This window comes from Pteronotus mesoamericanus, unplaced genomic scaffold, assembly GCF_021234165.1.
Source record: "Pteronotus mesoamericanus isolate MK-2021 breed Mesoamerican mustached bat unplaced genomic scaffold, CSHL_Meso_final scaffold_31, whole genome shotgun sequence".
In the NCBI taxonomy this organism is placed as follows: Eukaryota; Metazoa; Chordata; class Mammalia; order Chiroptera; family Mormoopidae; genus Pteronotus; species Pteronotus mesoamericanus.
Window position 1 is genome coordinate 18,738,031 of NW_026555312.1, and position 19,437 is coordinate 18,757,467.

At 40.1% G+C, this 19,437-nt stretch overlaps 1 protein-coding gene across 3 annotated transcripts in view; it reads left to right on the forward strand.

Moving 5' to 3' along the window:
- NEDD9 (neural precursor cell expressed, developmentally down-regulated 9) overlaps positions 1–15,111 on the forward strand; it is a 117,179-nt gene extending 102,068 nt beyond the window's left edge. For all 3 annotated transcript variants that reach the window (XM_054591897.1, XM_054591896.1, XM_054591898.1), the window contains exons 3-7: positions 6,093–6,194; positions 6,700–6,801; positions 7,988–9,235; positions 10,491–10,580; positions 12,772–15,111. In XM_054591897.1, coding sequence (XP_054447872.1) covers positions 6,093–6,194; positions 6,700–6,801; positions 7,988–9,235; positions 10,491–10,580; positions 12,772–13,281 — 2,052 coding nt within the window. In that variant the 3' untranslated portion in view covers positions 13,282–15,111. The remainder of the gene's footprint in view (positions 1–6,092; positions 6,195–6,699; positions 6,802–7,987; positions 9,236–10,490; positions 10,581–12,771) is intronic.
- The last annotated feature ends 4,326 nt before the right edge of the window (positions 15,112–19,437 follow it).

Genomic DNA, 19,437 nt, shown 5'->3' on the forward strand with positions numbered 1-19,437 from the left:
CTTCCCCCAGCACTCCACTGAACTGTCAGCATGCAACTGAGAAGCTGAAGTTCTCCTAAACCCAGCTTGTGATCTTCCTCTGAAAAAGCCTTGTCTGAAGAGAAACTCAGTCAAGTGCCCTGGGTTTTGAACCTCGTCATCCTTCTCTTGGATAAACATCTTCATCTCTAAGCCTTATAAAGCACGTTTTCTCCTGGGATTTTCCACTGAAGTGTGTTAGGCTGTTATAGTGATAACTGTGACAATGGCAACACTGATGTGACCAAAGTAAAACAGTAACCCAAATAAAGTTACTGCTGGGTATCAAGGGCCAAAGTCTCTTGTCATTTACTGCTTTGATTTTAAATTCCCATTGTCTCATAGACCTCACTAGGAACACTTTATGCATTTGTGGAGATTCGTTTCTTTCTATCTGACTTGAACTTAAGAATGACTGAATTGTGTTTTCTCCCATGGTTCAATCATGAAACATTTCGAAACAAAGAGCCTTGAGATCTGAGATCTGTGATCACTAAGACACAAACAACATCCTCATCATATGAAAAAGAAAGCAAGAATAAGCTGTTGCCTCGTTTTCCTGTCTTATCCTCTGCACTCCTGGTTAACTTTGTGTGTTGGACATTGTATTTTTTAAAAATACTTGTAGAAATCATTTAAAGAAATCCTACAGTGAAGTTCTCTACTTCCAGAGAGAATTTTATTTCTTTCTGCCAGCTTCAAGGGCGCACACAATCCTAATTTCAGACTTTAAGACGTTCTTGCCAACCCTGATGACTTAAAACCTAGCCTCAGCGGACACAAGGGTGGGTTCACTTCCAGTTAATTGTTACTTTTCATGCAGCCTTTAAGGTCCAAATCCAAAGTGGGAGTGGTTATCAGGGTCCCTACCTCGGTAAGCCACTACCTACAGTTCAATATTCTCCCTCGTCCAAGAAAGGTATAAAAAACACATGTAGCATCTGAGACAACAGTTGCAGATCAGCAAATGCTCTCAAGGAAAATGCAACCTCAAAATTTGGGCTTACCTCTATGAATTCCTTCTCTGCTTCCAAATTTTGACCTGGTAATTCTTTACTATCTTTTAACTCTTTGATGCTATTAAGAAGATTTTTAGTGTCGTTTCCTCGTTCTCTTATGCTCTTATGCTGTCTTCAGTAGGATGGTTGATCTAAATTACCTAGGCCACAATTTAAGTCCAAAGTTAAAATAGGTCAACCTAGATAACAGTTGTATTAAAAATAGCTAAGGCTTAAGGGCCTATCTACTCCATGCTGAGTACTTATGTGCTTTTTCTCATTTAATGCTCATAAAATCCTATAAGCATTTTTACTGCTATTTTACTAATGAAGAAATAGGCTTAGAATGGACAGATCCCGTGGTCATGTTCTCACAGCTAGTAAGTGAAGAGCCAGGATTTAGATCCAGCTCTGCCTGAGTCCAGCAGATGTTCTCAATCGCTCCCCTCATCCGATCTAATCCTTTCAATGAGCTAAAGGCCCAATGCAGCATGGCCTCTGCTATACAGCTTCCCACAACACAGGCCTGTCACATATTCTCACAACTAGAGAGAAGCTTGACTCCCATTCCTTTCTATTATATTTTCCTTCTGATATGAAGGTAAAAAGCACAACTCATTTTGATCTCTTTTTGCAAAACTCCCCCATATGTTCTAGCTGTAGCTGAGAAGAACACAGGTGTTCATGTCACATGCAGGCCCTAGACTGGGGAAAAGGAAACCATCTCGTGGCCCTACTTGGTCTCAAATAGTAGTTGGCATGAAATAGTGGTGCAGGTGATAATTCTTCCATGGTTCTGATTTCTCAGCTTTATATAACAGTCTCTTGGCTTTCTTGTCTCCCAAAGCTACTATGCATGGTTGATAAGACACAGTTCTGCCCATTTATCCCTTGGGTCCCACTCAACCTAAAGCTAACTTAACCTGGAAACCAACCTTATCCTACAGAGACAGACTTTGTTTAGTGTCCTTTCCAGTTCCACATCATCTTGCTTAAGAAAAGCCTTGAGCTTTCCTTTAGTTTGTTAATATAGTCAATCAATACATTTATTTAAGATCTGCTATATTTAAGGCATTGTGCTAGGCCCTGCTCTTTAAATACAAATGAAGAAGAAATGGGCTCTGTCTCCACAATGCTGAGGTAAGAGGCACTGAAACAGTCAAACCACAAGTGACAAGCACCATTAGATATGTATGGATAACATGCTCTGCTCGGGGAGTGCCAAGGAGGGAGCTATTATTATATCTGCCTGGGAAGGCATCATGGGAGAGAGGCACCCTGCTTGGCCTTGAAAATGGAATAAAATTTGAATCTGAGGAAAGGAAGAAGAGCATCTTGACAAAGACACAGCGGGAATGAAGGCACAGAGGTGTGAAGGCAGCGTGTGAATCAAAAAATTGAGTTCAGTCTTGCCAAGGCATGGAATTGGTAAGGCGCTCCTGGGCCAGGCCCTCAGAGGCTCTCAAGGTACTGAAGGAAGAGGACAGAAATACACGAATGAAGGCAAAGACTGGTATCCTGGGGGCAAAAGACATGTTTAATTTGGCCAAGATACTGTTTGAACTATTTGAGCCAATTTTGAAGAGTTCACATAAAAATCCAGATTTCTGGTTTCTCCTGAAACGTGAAAGATCTGGGAACACAGGGTGTGTTTTTTCAGGATGGCAGTTGGCTGGACTGAGGAATGACTGCCTCTTTTCAGTAGCGTGTGAGTTCTGTCTCCGCTACACAACCCCGGCTTGCCTCTCCCTTCACTCTTACCTGCTCAGCCCCACAAGTATCTGTGCGGCAGGCCCTTGTTCTCTCTCCAGGTGCAAAGCCAGCCAAACCAAATGTGGAGGTACGAGTGACAGACCCCAAAGGCCTCTCTTCCAACTCACTGATTCCCACACGGGTTGGTTTTCAGGTTCCTTAGCCCTGGCTGCTACCGTAAAGACAGACTCTTCTTTAAAATTTCAGCATGCGCAGCTCTCATAATTATGAAATGTGGAATTAAAGCATCTCTAAAAACAGCTCATACTGCCCGAGATGTGAGGCTCAAAATGGTGTAAATCAAACACATCAAAGTGTGGGGCGGGGCAGGTTGTGTCTGCTTGTTTTTATGCAAGCTGATTCATTAGAGAACTAACATAACCCCAGTGTCTGGACTTTTGATCCTACACTGCCAGGGTCCAACCTTGGAGATTTGTTTAGTGGACTCTCCCTGATCTAAATGACTACAGTCAGCCCTTCTTCTCTGTGTTATAGCTCTTCTCAGTGTGCACCTTTGGACTCCTCCGTTAGTTGACAAGAATGGTACTAACATCTGAGGAAGGGCAATTCCTCATCAGGACAGAAAACCCACTTTGGGAAAATGCAGGCCCTCCTCCAGGGTGATGAGGAAAGCAGTTGCCCAGAGCCCTAGGAATCTCGCGGTTTAGCCCCTTTTTGTGGCAACACTAATGAACTAAGAGGTCAGTTTGGTCCATTCCTAAATCTAAGCTCTTGTAACTATAAATAAATACATAGAATGAAAGGAATGCAGAGAAGAAAAACAAACCGAGAGAAAGGAAATGAGAAACATAACTTGATTTCATTGAGAAAATTAGTTTTAAAGTGCCCTTTATGTAGCAATGCCTTCGATGCCTAGCCATGCAATTGCCTAGGGGAATTCTTCCAAAACTTACATCCCCTGAGCTAGACCTTGGTGTTCCTGGTAGGCTGAGGTTCAGTAACTTGGGATAGTAGAAAAGTTTTTGTGTACTGTGTCAAGCAGGAAGAAAAGGCCTGATGAACCACAAAACTGAATGCTTTGTAAGGTACAGAACAGTCAGCACTTTCCTCTGAGGCAGGAACATGCAATCGGCATGAAAGTGACCCAAGCAATGGGCTGAGGAGGAGAGTGTCCAAAAGTAGATTCCAGCTCCACATTCTTTCAGGCGTCACACAGTGGATTGCTGTATGCCCTGGATGTGTCTGACCAGATGCAAAACGCTGGTCCCATTTAAATGCCATTTGTGGACCAATGTGAATTAGATGGTAACGTCAGGAATGCTGGAAATGGGGAGGTTGTATTTTGTTGCCTTTATCCCCCTGTGGTTTTCACCATCTGTTTCTTTTAATGCATAAACAAGGAAAATGACTGGTTTGGAATACAAAGTTTTTTTAAAAAACAGATGACCACAGGCATCCTCTAAATGAGAAAGAGAGAGCAAGTTGGGGTTCCGTGACATTTGTCAGGAAGTGAGATGTTAAATACCAGGTAGCATTAATGCTGTGCCAGGGAAGATCCACAAAGGAAAGGAAAGGCCTTGTCCATGCCCCCACCTTCCTGAGGTCATGCCATGTGTTTACACTTCACCAAGGGTTATTTTCAGATACCAACACAACCCAGCCCCCTCCCTTCTTAAACTAAAGATGAAGCTGTTTAGCTGGCCTTTAGCATAATCAGCCTTGGTTTTTCAATTAGCATTATTGCTAACTTGGCAACCTTGTATAGAATACACTCTTAGAAACTTTTAGAATGAACAAAAGCTGCCTTGTGAGTGTGTTCTATTAAAAAACGAAAATAGAGAGCTATAAATAGAGGAACTGATGAGATAGACTATGAGAAGATACTTCATTTCTCTCCTCAACTACAGTGAAAACAATTATATTGGGTCATTAGGAACAGAGTATGTTTTTCTTGAGCAAAGGACATCCTGCTTTAAAAAGGACGATTCGCTCTGCACAATATAGCAGCCACTCGATAAAATGGTTCTGTATGCTCTGTGCCAACAAACCTTAAAGCAATAGATTCCTTAATTAAACTGCAGGCACTGGAGAGATTTGATGGGGGTGGTGACTGCTTACTAATCTCTTTTAACTTTATCGCAAGAAGCAATCAGCCACAAGCACCAGGGATTTAAAACCAAATTGAACTTGGGCATTTTAGGGCCCCTGGGGAGAAGAGCATTGGTGCATTTGGCTGAGTTCCACCCACTTCAGCACGAGACGACAGACACGAGCATTTTTCACATAGTTTTGTAGGCAGGCTGACGCCAGAGTTTTCAGATTAGAGAAAGGATAAAAGATGATGGTCTCCTAAGGAACAACCAGCTCTTCCTTATTTGCAGGAATTTCTTCTCAAAAAGGTCACGGGAAATACTGAGGTGGGCTCTGCAAGTCATTCGGGGATAGGGGTTAGGCAGAAACAAGACTCTGGTAATTTAGAAGTCCTTGGAGGATTAAATATATTTCAAAATGAGTTTTAAGTTCAAATGGTTTCTCTATCCGTGTTTAGGACACAATGAAGTATGTAGATATGAAAACACAAGCCTGTTGGGTGCGGTTTGTTTTATTGACGTTGGCTCCAGATGCCTGAGCTCTGATGAGTGTACTTGACTCCTGACATCCCTTGGACATGGGTACTGTCTGGGATGCTTGCTTCCCTGGTGGAAACGGGAAAATGATTAGAGGCCTGAACTCTGTTCCTGGGGACTCCCTGACTCAGTATTTCATTTGTTTTCTAAGTTAGATTGAAAGCTACTGGAGGCTTCTAAGGGCAGTACGGTGTGAGCCTTAACTTTATAAAAGTACTCTAGTGACCTATGGAATTTTAGATGTAATCATGATAATGTCAGATGAAGAGGCATCCTGGGGAAGGTATGAGAGGAATTTTAAGTGGCTGAACTCTATTTGCTTTATTCACTTTACAGATAGTTTTGGAACGTTAACATTTTTTTTTTTCCATTATGCTGGGCTTTTGATGCTCCAAAGCAATGATCTAGGACAATCAGAATGTAAAAGTGATTCTCCCTAGAAGTACATTTTGTGAATTGAGACTTCATTTGACCAACTGTGAGAGGATTTTGCTACCATGGGGAATGGGGATAGAGATATTTCAGGTACTTGTTCTTCATCGGGATTCAAGAGGGATTTAAAAGTTTACTGACCTGGTATCCCCTTGTCTCCTTCCTTTTCTCTCTTCCCTATTTCTTTGGACTTTTTCTTTCTTTTGATGAGGGAGATGAGGGAGGAGTATCTGATGAGAAGGCTAGGAGAGTTACTCAGGACTTGGACTCGGAAGTTTATACCTGCATGTCTTCTTGTCCACAGGTCATAACCCCACTGAGGACAGGCCACGGCTATGTATATGAGTACCCATCGAGACACCAAAAGGACGTCTACGATATCCCTCCTTCCCATACCACTCAAGGGGTACGTATCAGGACCATGATCCCCAGAGGACAGGAGCGCTTCCGGTGGCATTCCTTCAAGGCTACAGAGGAAAAGTACAAATTATGTATACCTCATGTGAAGCTTGATTTGTCTATTCAGGAGCCATTGTAGCCAATGTGATTTAAATTACATTTTCTGGATTTGCTTTTTCAGGAAATCCTAGGCTTTTATCTGACAAAGCTTTTTGTTGCTTATCGCTTTATCATTTTATTTCAGAAAGTATATAATTTTAACTACAGTTTAAAGTACAGAGTGTATTTTAAGAGAGTGTAGCCATTTCACTTAAGATCAATTTTATATTCAGGATAAGTCAAAAAATAATAAATTTAAAAAGAAAAACTTCACCAACCATATTATATAGAATGCTGTCAAAGAGTAAGGACATAATGCTGGTAAATAAATCCATAATTAAAAGCTTAATAACATAAAAAATGACAAATGTAAAACATTTCTATTCTGGGTAACTCTGGTATTTCTTTTTAAGGTATATGACATCCCTCCATCATCAGTGAAAGGCCCTGTGTTTTCAGTTCCAGTGGGAGAGATGAGACCTCAAGGAGTCTATGATATCCCTCCTACTAAAGGGGTAAGTGAGTTCCTGCAGAGCAGCAAAAAAAGCACGTGTGTGTGTGTGTGTGTGTGTGTGTGTGTGTGTGTGTGTGTGTGTATTTACTGGGATAAAACAGGAAGGACAGACCAAAGGGGAAAAACTAGTCTGTGAGAAAGTAAAGGAATGAGAGATAAAGAGGCAGGAAGAGAAGGCAAATAATTAAAGATAACTCAGAACCATATGATTTCACTGATAATAGGGAATATAAAACTGAAACTCATGGACATAGTGTGGTGGTTACTAGAGGGAAGCGGGTTGGAGGATGTGGAGGAGGCCCAATATATACTAACAGAAGATGGTTTGACTTTGGGTGGTGAGCACACAATGCACTATGCAGATCTTGTATCATAGAAATGTACACTTGAAACCTATGTGGTCCTATTATTCAATGTCACCATAATAAATTTAATTAAAAGAAATACATAAGCATGGTCCCTGCTCTCATGGAGCCCACAGAGAAAGGAGGACACAGGTAAATAAATGAGAAGAAACAATTATTAAAAAAAGGTAACCCTAGGGATTCTACATTTAGGGCCCTCCAGTGAAAAAAAATGAAGGTAAAAATCATTCATTCAGTTTGGCAAGCAACTAATATATCTCATACATATACAGGGTGTTACAGCTTATTCAGTCCGTGTATATGTGTTAATGAATTTGATTCACTCTGTCACCCTCAGGAGGAGGCCTATATAAGAAGTATAGTTATCCTTATTTTACAGATAAGGGAAGCATGTCTCAGAACTTCATTTAAGTGGCTCATTAAGTATCACACAGCTGGGAGATCCGGGGAGAGACCTTAGGTTTTCTGACACCTAGTGCAGTGTGTTAATGCATACTCTGCCTCTCAACCTGAATCCTCTAAGGAAAGATACCCAGGAGACAGTCAGAAATGTGGGACTGGGACCTAGGGAGAGCCACTTAGCCAGGAGGGTCCACATAACAGGTAGCACTGGGGCCAGGGGAAGGATGTACTTGTCAAAGGATGGAGGAAGTGAGAACAGAGCAGAGCCTTGAAAATACCTCTCATTAGTGAGTGGAGGTGGAAGAAGAGGCAAGGAACAGGACTGAGAATCCAGGCCTTCATTTTAATATACAGTTGTTTCCACATGATAACTGGAGCCAACTTGACAGATATTAGCTTCTGTTTGTACTTATTTTCCAGGTATATGCCATTCCACCCTCTGCTTGCCGAGATGAAGCAGGGCTCAGGGAAAAAGAATATGATTTCCCTCCTCCAATGAGACAAGCTGGAAGGCCAGATGTCAGACCTGAGGGTGTATATGACATCCCCCCAACTAGCACCAAGCTGGTGGGGAATGACCTTCCCATGAAATATAACTCTGATGCTTCAGGAGCTGCTGAACTGGTGGCACAAAGACACCAAAGCATTTCCTTGAAACACCCACCCCCACAGCTGGGACCGTTGGTAGGCACTCAGAATGACGCATATGATGTCCCACGAGGGATTCAGTTTCTGGAACCACCAGCAGAAATCAGTGAGAAAGCAAACCCTGAAGATAGAAATGGTGTTTATGATGTCCCTCTGCACAACCCAGCTGATGCCAAAAGCTCTCAGGATGTGGTAGATGGAATCAACCGATTATCTTTCTCCAGTACAGGCAGCACCAGGAGTAATATGTCCACATCTTCCACCACCTCAAAAGAGTCTTCACTGTCAGCTTCTCCATCTCAGGACAAAAGGCTCTTGCTGGATCCAGACACAGCCATTGAGAGACTTCATCGGCTCCAGCAGACCCTGGAGATGGGCGTCTCCAACCTAATGGCACTAGTCACCACCACGGACTGGCGGTGTTACGGATACATGGAACGACACATCAATGAGATACGCACTGCAGTGGACAAGGTGGAGCTGCTCCTGAGGGACTATCTCCATTTTGCCAAGGGAGCTGTAGCAAATGCTTCCTGCCTCCCAGAGCTCATCCTCTACAACAAAATGAAGCGGGAGCTCCAGAGAGTGGAAGACTCCCACCAGATTCTGAGCCAAACCAGCCACGACTTAAATGAGTGTAGCTGGTCCCTCAATGTCCTGGCCATCAACAAGCCCCAAAACAAGTGTGATGATCTGGACCGGTTTGTCATGGTGGCAAAGACAGTGCCTGATGATGCCAAGCAGCTCACCACAACCATCAACACCAACGCAGAGGCACTATTCAGACCAGGCCCTGGCAGCTTGCAGGTGAAGAATGGACCTGAGAGCATCATGAACTCTACTGAGTACCCCCACACTGGATCCCAGATGCAGCTGCTGCATCCTGGAGACCACAAGGCCCAAGCCCTCAACAAGACAGTGCCCCCAAGTCTGGGCAAGGATCAGCCTATAGCTGACTGTAGCAGTAGTGATGGCTCTGAAAGGAGCTGGATGGATGATTATGACTATGTCCACCTACAGGTAAAGAAACCAGACTCCTAAAGCACCTATATTCACATTCAGGGAGCCCAGAACCAAGGCCTGTGAAGCTGGTAGGTTGGACTACCAGAGGAGAAAACATGATTAGTGTTAGTCCTAGTGGGTCACTAATTGGAGGCAATACAGGAGAAAGAACACTGGCCTGAATGTCCAGAGTCCTCAGCCTGAGACATTTCTCTGACCCTAATTATGTGACCAACTTATGTAACCTCCCTGATTCTTAATATCCTCGTTTAGAAAATGAATGACACACAGGGTTGTATTAGATCCCATTGATGGAAGAGATTCCCCAGGTAGGATTGTGGGTCCTTGGGTGATCATACCAACTCCACTTTCATTTGCATTTTATGATATAGTTCCACATGACAATTTTTTTTTTAAGTGAGAGCAGATTAACTGTTAAAAAAATCATTAAAAGCTTCTGCACTAGAGAATTTCTAAGGTCCTATCAGCTCAGACTTGAAAACCACTAGCTATTTCCCAATTGACCTAGAACTTACCCTGAATATGGAAAACTGAGCGGTAACAGTTCTTCCTATGGGTAGCAAATCCACCAAGTTGACCTGGAATCCTGACAACTTGCCCTTTCGTTTTGGTGGATTAAAGCATTCTACCAAGATCCATTATTTAGAATTTGGCTTAATATCTTATTCCGCCATTCTTTTCATTTGGTTAAGAACCAGAGATTATCCTGAGAACTATTTAACTACAATTCCCTTGAGTACAAGAGACTAGGGAAAGAAGCAATGAGCCACACCTAGTGCTGAGGAAAGGACTGGTTGTCCAGCTCTGCATATTGAGAAATATTATTATGGCGTGGAGTTGTAGATGATTCAAAGAAACTAGAAGTGCAATATGGACCACATTTAAACCTGGGTTAGGAGGTCAATGGGTTTGCATATAATCTATTAGAAAAGAAACCTGAGAAATAGCACTGGGTAAGGAGGCTTGAAGGGGGTCATGGATAGCTCTCCAAAAATGGTCAAGTGGAACAGAGAAGGCGGTACCCTACATAGAAATGGGTTTTAGTTTACCGCCCTAACATACACAGTGACTCTGGAAGTCTGGCCGAGAAGCACGTCATCCCTGTCTGGGATTCACAGGGTCTAACCGGGCATGCGGGAAATTACCAAGGCAGTGGAAAATGAAATAGTATTTACACATTTGTCAATGAAATTGTTAGCACAAGTGAATCATAGTGGTGATGTAATGTTTTCTTTATGTTGAAAAATAATAGGGTAAAGAGGAGTTTGAAAGGCAACAGAAAGAGCTGTTGGAAAAAGAAAATATCATCAAACAGAACAAGCTGCAGCTGGAACATCATCAGGTAAGTTCAATCAGAACAGAAACCACTTGGTATTGAAAAGATTTCCTGCTTAATAAGAAAGGTATAACTTCAAAAGATCATGATTTTTATCCTTCCAGCACACTTTGGTATAAATAAGCTCCAAGGCATATAATAGGGGGTAAGAACAAAGAGAAGGTTTATGATTTTAGTAATCCAGCTGGTGTACCTGGATTATATCCAAACAGCAATCTTTCCAGGCTGAGCCTGTACACCTAACATATTAGGACTTCTTGAGTTAAGTCTGTTGATCTCAATGAGCAAGACCTACTCAAGCCAACCCAAGGAAATAGGTTCTATAGGAAGGCCATAGTAGGGAAATTCAGGAGGAGAAAATGAAGATGTAGCCAAGTCCAATGAGAACTAGAACTGTAAATTTGTTCTCCTTCTCATACTTCCTTTGCTTCTCTCTAAATCTGCTTCCTTCTCTATTTTCTTACAGTTTCCTCTGCTAATCTACTGACTTGGCCACTCAAGCCCTTTCTATAGATGGCTTTTCATCTCAGCTTCCTCAGCTGATAGTCAAGCCCTTCAGTGGCTCATTAAATTCCTAAAAAAAGAATCTGATTTGGCCATCTCTATCTATCGATATATCTATCTACTTACCTATCTCTCCCTACAATATAAGCCTTTGGCTTGGCTGTTTTTGATCAAATCTAAGGGTAGGAGGGCAGGATCCAATATTTTTTAAATATATCCAAGTCCATTTACTAAGAACTTTGGGCAGGGCAGATTATTCAAAAGTTGAGCTTCAGTGGAGCAGATGTTGATGGGTATTGCTAGTGCAAGGGCATAAAAATAAAGAGACATTTATTGAGGATTTATAACCCTTTTTTTTAAAGATGAAATAAAACGGTACATAGAGACATGAAATGGCGTGCTGCACTCAGGAAACCACAGTTCTCATCCTTATTTTCTGATTAACCAATTGTGTGCCCTTACACAAGTCATTTAACCTCCATGGACTCAAGTTACTTCTCTATAAAATTAGAAAATCTCTCACCCCTCTATCTAACAAAATGACATATTTATGAACATATTTGCAAAAGGATTAACTCAGGATATTGAAGCATCACCTTGTTTCTATTTATGTTTGCTTTAACCTTTGGCAAGATAAGACTGCAGAGCTTTAGGTAACTTATTGAAACCATAGTAATTCCTAAGAAAAAAACAGATTCTGTAGAAATGTAAAGCTCACTGTGCATTTCTTGGGGAAGGAAATGAGTGAGTTTATCCCCGCTCTGACTCAGCCCTATTTCAGGGTGAAAGATTGACTGGGTCCTAGACTGAGGTTACAGATAATCCTTACTGCAAAATAGTCTCTCTCAAGATTTGGTGGTATAGTTAGAAGTTATTATCATTGCAATTTAAAAAATATACAACCTGGGTGCAGTAATGAGAGAAGAAGAAAGCTACACTCATTGAGTCTGACTCTGTGCAACATCCTTTGCTTTTAACTCTGGAGCTGATACGATGAACAGTTAGCATTCAGATTACCTTAGAGATGTTCTTTTCCACAGTGCACATATATAGTTATATGCACTAGTGCTCCTTGTAGTGCTGGATAATAGCATTTATAAATCTGGGCAAAAAGTGTAGGAATCGGTCATGGATTGTCATTTATACTAAGCAATGGGGTCATGGGTTGTCATTTATACCAAGAAACAGGACATGGATTGACATTTATCTAATCATCTTGAAGAACAGAGTCAAGACTTTCCTCCAGAAGAAGCAAACTGACATTGATTTACTTGACAAAAAGATCCCTACATTTGATGTTTCCCTTGCACCACTCAACATTTAATAAACATTTACATAGAGCCTACAATATTCCAAACACCATTTTAAGCATTTTGTAAATATTAACTCATTTAACTTTCATAAAAGCATAGGTAACAGAGCTGGGTTTAAACCCTATGCTCCCTTCCAGTCTAAGGGCAGAGCAAGCCAATCATCCAATAATAGAAAGTCAGAGCTGGAGGATTTCTTAGGGATGATGTTTCTCAACTTCTACATTTTATAGCTTAGGAAAGCAAGGCAACATGACCAAGGCCTCACATCTAATAAGCACCTGGGATTAAAATCTTGATCTTTTAACTCCAAGCCCTGGTTAATTTTCATTACAGCACACTACCCTACCCTTAATGAAATCTTTATTTTCCTTTCCTTGTAGCTAAGCCAGTTCCAGTTGTTGGAACAAGAAATTACAAAACCCGTGGAAAACGACATTTCAAAGTGGAAGCCCTCGCAAAACCTCCCGACCACAAACAGCAGCGTGGGCGCTCAGGACAGGCAGTTGCTTTGCTTCTACTATGACCAGTGTGAGACCCATTACATTTCCCTTCTCAATGCGATTGATGCTCTCTTCAGCTGCGTCAGCTCAGCCCAGCCCCCACGGATCTTTGTGGCGCACAGCAAGTTTGTCATTCTAAGCGCACACAAACTCGTGTTCATTGGAGACACGCTGACAAGGCAGGTTGCCGCCCAGGACATTCGCAACAAAGTGATGAACTCCAGCAACCAGCTCTGCGAACAGCTCAAGACTATAGTTATGGCGACCAAGATGGCCGCCCTCCATTACCCCAGCACCACCGCCCTACAAGAAATGGTACACCAAGTGACGGACTTGTCCAGGAACGCGCAGCTATTCAAGCGCTCTTTGCTGGAGATGGCCACGTTCTGAGAGGAGAAAAAGGAAGAGGGGACTGAGTGGGTCACTAAGGAAAACTGGAAATACTATCTGGTTTTTGTAAATGTTAATCTATTTTTGTATATATTTTATATGAAATTGAAATATTTTAACATTTTATGAGTTAGTCAACATTCAGACATTCAGGGAGTTAGAAGTAGACTTTTTTTCTCTGTGTGGTTTTTGTGTACACACATACGCATCCAAGACATTAACTGTACAGAAACTTGTCCACTTGCGTATGTGTGCTTGTGTATTCATGTTTGTGTAGATGTTTGTCTGATACATTCCATTAAAAAACATGAAATAAGAAGCACCTTAGTAAACACATCTTAATGCTGCATTTTTTTTTTTTTAAAGAAAACATACCAGCTGGTTGTAATATTGCTCTACATATACTTGCAATTTATTGAGTCTGTCACTTCCACCTCTGGGAAGCAGAGTATATTTGCAAGTGTTCATTTCCCAAATAACAAGGCATGGTATAACTTGTCCTTGTTTTGAAACTCCTTCCAAAATTGACTATCTTAGGTACATATTACAAAATGTCTCACTTATGGTTGAAAAAGCCACCTTTCAGAAAAAGTTTCAGAAAGTCTACGTTGATATCAGCTCCTATATTTTAGGCGCTGGAGAGAGAAGAGACACATATGTTAAGAAGCCAAGTCTCCAGTCTAGGACTGGGTTGTTTTGACATGGAGAGGGCATCACAATGAAAGGAGAGCATGTGCTTCCCCAGGGCTATTTAATTGTCTGTATTTTTAAATGATTTGGCCATGAGATTTTCCAAATGGTGTTTTCAGATTTGTGAACACCATGTTATATGCATCAGGAATTTATAAAGACGTATCAAACTATAATCATCCACAAAAAGAAGGATAATTTCATCTGCCAGGTATACTTAGAGGCCTTTCTGACTCTCAGCATCCACTTAGATGCTACTATCCCACTCCCATTACCTGAGGGAAACTGATCAGTTTCTTGGTCACCTGAACTTTAGAGCCACGAGGCTATGTCCTACTCTAAGAGAATTTATAGCTTGATCTTGCACCATCCATAAAACATGCACAAGCACACTTGACACTTAGAGTAGCTATTTGAGCCAATCTATCTTTACAACTGTCTGGCCAACAGTCTTCTGTTCACAGCCCATCACCATCTCACTGCTCAGCACAGCATCCATTCCATTGTCTGTCCCCTTGCACCTGCTGGGGATGACACAGCACAGACACACCACAAGCCACCTGATTAATCATGCGGCAAATAAAATACTTCCTGCCTGGTGAGAAAATGTATTCACATATGACCAAGTCAAGAATCATACTATCTGTGGTCTTTCAACCCAGTTCTTATTTAATGATTTTATCCCAGCCTATCTGAAAATATTTTTATTTGCAGTATATGCTTTGACTGAATTAAGCTTGCATTTTAAACATCCAAGCCATTGGAATAGGACAGGATTTCAAGAGGAGAATGAATGATCTCACTATGATAAAACACCAGTGAAACTTGCCATACAAGGTGCTTTTCAAAACAACTGCTATTACAGTTCTGAAAGTTCTGTGCTGCCAAAGGAAGATTAAAGGTTGTATTGTTATATGACACTTAAATGTGCTGGGAGGAAGGGGATTACTGTAAATCAACAACACTTGAAAAGTTGAGAAGTGTGTCCTTGTAGATTTCATTATAAAATGTGTATTTCTTAGGATGTGATGGACTTGTTCTAAGTGATGACATTTCAGTTTTAAAACCAAAATTTTCAATCTGTATTACTCTTTGTTATGTTGTATGTAGAGGCTACTTTAAATCATTAAATTTTTTAGATCTGTGTTTTCATAGCCACTGGGCTTTCTTTCCCACGTTTCTTTCCTTATCACAGAATTTGGCACTCCTAATACCGAAAGTCAATTTATCAATATTATAGGTCTGGATTTTTTTAGGAAAATCCAGTTGTGTATTTTTAAATTTTGTGTCACTTCAGAGTATATTTGCATTTGAAGAAAATTCTGGAATCTGTGAACATTACCAAACCCAAGTATCTGGAACAAGGCTTCTTTTCACCAGCAAGCCTGTAACTTTAAGTAATGGGTAAGATATTTCTGCTATCATATGGGTGCTGCCATTTGTGTGGTTTCAGAATCAAAGGAAATTGTTCCATTCATTCTGGAACAGACATAAAGAAAAAAATGAAAGAAAACTATATTTGATGAAAAAAGATTCATAGCTACCTAAATTATTTTTAATGCTTAGACTGCTCTTTCACTAAGTTATCTTACTAGGATTTGTAAAGTATTTGAATATACCTTGTATCACCTGCCCACATCTATAAACATTAATTGATTTTTCAACAAAAGTGCAACGGCACTGCAATGGGGAATGGAAAGTCCTTTGAAAAAAATAATGCTGGAACAACTAGATCTCTCAATGGGGGGAAAAATGAACACTTACATTATGCCCTACACAGAAATTAACTCAAAGAGATCATAGACCTAAATGTAAAACTTAGCACTGTAATACTTCTAGAAGTAAACAAAGGAGAAAATGTGTAAGTAGACAAAGTTTCCTTAAAAAGAACACAAAAAGTATAAATCATAAAACTGATAATTTAAACTTCATCAAAATTAAAAGCTTTTACTCTCTTAAGGAAACCATTAAGAAAACAAAAGAGGCATAGACAAGGAGAAAATATTTATACCACATCCATCAGCCAAGAGTATGTATCAGAATAAGAAGACAACTAAATTTTTTTAACTGAGCAAAAATTTTGAACAGAAACTTTACAAAAAATGTGTATGAACAATAAGTAAATGAAATATAAACATACCAAACAGGATCACTAAAATTAAAAAGACAAGCCGTACCAACGGTTGATGAGAAAGGGGGGACAATGGAGCTCTCATACATTGCTGGCAAGAATGTAAAAGGGTACAAACACTTTGAAAATTGGTAGATTCTTTAAAAATTAAATCAATGCCTACCAAATGCCCTAGCAATTCCTCTCTTAGGTATGTGCCCAGAAGAAATAAAAGCATATGTTCATACAAAGACTTGTATAAGAATCATTAATAGTCAAGCTAGAAACAACCCAAGTGTACATCTATGTGACATATCCACACAATGGAATACTACACAGAAATAAAAGGGAACCAGAAAAATGAAACAAATTATGAAAGAATTTCAAAACCATGATGCATAAAAGAAGATAGACCAAAAAAGAGTACATGTGGTACATCTTCATTTATGCAAAATTCTAGGAAATGCAAACCATGGCGACAGAAAGCAGATCAGTGATTGCCTGGGAAGAACACTGGTGGGAAAAATGGATCATGAAGGAGCTCAGGGAAGCTTTGGGGAATGATGTGGTGATGGTTTCACAGGTATATGCATGTCAGAACTCATCAAATTGGAAAAATACATACAGTTTATTCTTTGTTAATTTTTTTTTTTTTTTAGGAAATGGTCTAGAAAAACCCAGTTAAAAATCAGATATTCTCAGGCTGGATTTGTTTTTTAAAGCAAGACTAAATTATATGCTTTTTAAAAGGCACCCATTTCAAATAAAAATATGCAGGTATGTTAAAAGCAAAAGGATAGGAAGAAATGTATCATGAACATTCTAATTAAAGACACAAAAAGCTGGAGTGACTATATTAGCAGACAAATTAGAATTCAGAAGAGGGGCAATGAAGGGTATTTCATGATAAAAATGGTCAACTCATAAGGAAGACAAAACATTCCTAAATGTGTATGCACTGTATTATAAAATTTAAAAATACATGAAGCAAAAACTAATATAACTGAAAACGGAAATGGAAAGTTTAAAATTGTAGGTGGAGATTTAGATATTTCTCTCTCAGTAATTAATAGAACAAATTTAAAAACGTCAGTAATAACTGGGGAGGATGGAACAACTGGAACTCCCTGCATTGCTGATAGGAATGTAAAATGGTACAACCATTTTGGAAAATAGCTTGGCAATCCCATAAAGTTAAACATATACTTACCATATAAATCAGCAATTCCAATCATGGGTATTTACCCAAGAGAAGTAAAAATATATGTCTAAATAAAAAACTAACTGCTTCATTCATCATCCTCTCAAATGGAAACAACCCTAATGGCATCAACAGGTGAGTGACTAAATAAATTGTGGTCTACTGATACAATGACCACTATTCAGAAATAGAAAGGAGTGAACTAATTTTACAGGTAAGAGCATGAATGGATCAACCTTAGAAACACTCTGCTGTGGAAAAGCCAGGCAAAAAAAAAGAATACATATATATGAAACTCTAGAAAACAGAAATCTAATCTGTAGTATCAGAAACCAAATCAGTGATTTCCTGATGTCAGGGGTGCAAGTTGGAAAATATGTGGAAAAGAGCACAAAGAGAGTTTTTGGTGTGATGGATATGTTTTATATCAGTGCTGTATATGATGGAATTATTTCATTATTTGCGTTATCCAAGACAATAAGCAATAGTCACGTGCGGCTATTGAGCACTTGAAATGTGAATAGTACAACTGAGGAAATGTTTTTAATTTTAGTTTTAATTTAAATAGCCACAATGTGATTAGTGGCCACCATTTTGGACAGTACATTATCTATATTCTGATTCTTAGGGTAATTATGAAAACGCATATCTTTGTCAAAATTATCATGACATACACTTCAAGAGCATGCAATTTATTGTATGTAAGTTATAGCTCAATTAAGTCGATTTTATTTTTTAAAAAACATTTATTTATTTATTTATTTATTTTTAGAGCGGGGGAAAGAAGGGAAAAAGGAAGGGGAAGAAACATCAGTGTGTGTGAGAAACATTGACAGGTTGCTTCTTGCATGCCCCCAACCAGGGACTGGGCCCACAACTTGCGCTTGTGCCCTGACTGGGAATCAAACCAGCAACCTTTTGCCTTGTGGGACAATGCCTAACCAACTGAGCTACACCAGTCAGGGATCAATTAAGTTGATTTTAAAAAGAGACAAAGCATTTTCCTAATTAAACCTGTTTCATTTTTTTCAAATCAATATTATCATCAATTCACAGAAACATTGGATGGCCCACAGAAAAGGTCATACCTAAAGTTCAGCTTCTTAAAAAGTCAATCCTGAGCTAGTTCACGACCAGCCAGGAAGGCAAATGTTGTTTCCTACTTCCCTAGTCAGTAAATGTGCATCTGGGCTTTAGATGTTTCCCCATTAACCACACTTACCCTCTTCATAGTTTTTGAAGAATTAATGCAAAAGAAATATTGCCATTGACCAGAGGGCATACAAAAATAAAGATTCAATTACTCATTGAATATTTCCCGCCTGGCTAGCCAGGGCAGGCACATCTGCCCTTCCCATCAATAGGGCAACCACTGTCCGAGCCTGAGGAACCTCCCAGCTAGTGTCTCTGCTCATTCAGCCACGTGCCAGGCAGCAAAGGTACAGGAAAGAAAAAACATGCTCTCTGCTTTTCTGTGTGTGAGAGACCAAAAATAAATATGCCTTTTAAACAATTTAAGGCAGATCATAGACAAATGCCCAACTGAAAGCTTCAGGCAAAGACTTCGGTTGTATAGAGCGCCCAGAAAGCAAAGTGATCTATTATGGTTAGAAGCAAGCACATGCAAAGATCAAGGCTAAAGAACATGATGGCAAAGGAAGGGCTAACTGGATAGACAGAGGGCAGAGGAAAGCCTAACAAAGGCGGGCAGTCAGAAACGAGAACAGCAAGGAGGGAGTGGTAGTGATGGCGTGCTTCCTAAAATATATCGCACACCAAATATTTGATGGCTTGATGAAACTGGGTATTAGACAAGGCTCCATATTCTTTCAAATGACAGAAAGGAGAAAGAGCAGACCTATGGTGGCAAGATGAGACAAAAGAGATAAGAAAGACAATGACAACCATGAAAGGATTAAAGGGAAGAGAAGGAGAGAGGAAGGGAGAAAAGGGACAACAAGAGGCAAGGGGAGACTTTCAGCCAAGATGGTGGCATAGGCAGACATGGCTCACCTCTTTGCATAGCCACATCAAAATTACAACTAACATATAGAAGAACCATCATTCAGGAAAGTCAGAAATCAAGCTAAATGGAAGTCTAACAACAACTATGGAATTAAAGAAACCACATCCATCCAGACTGGTAGGAGGGGAG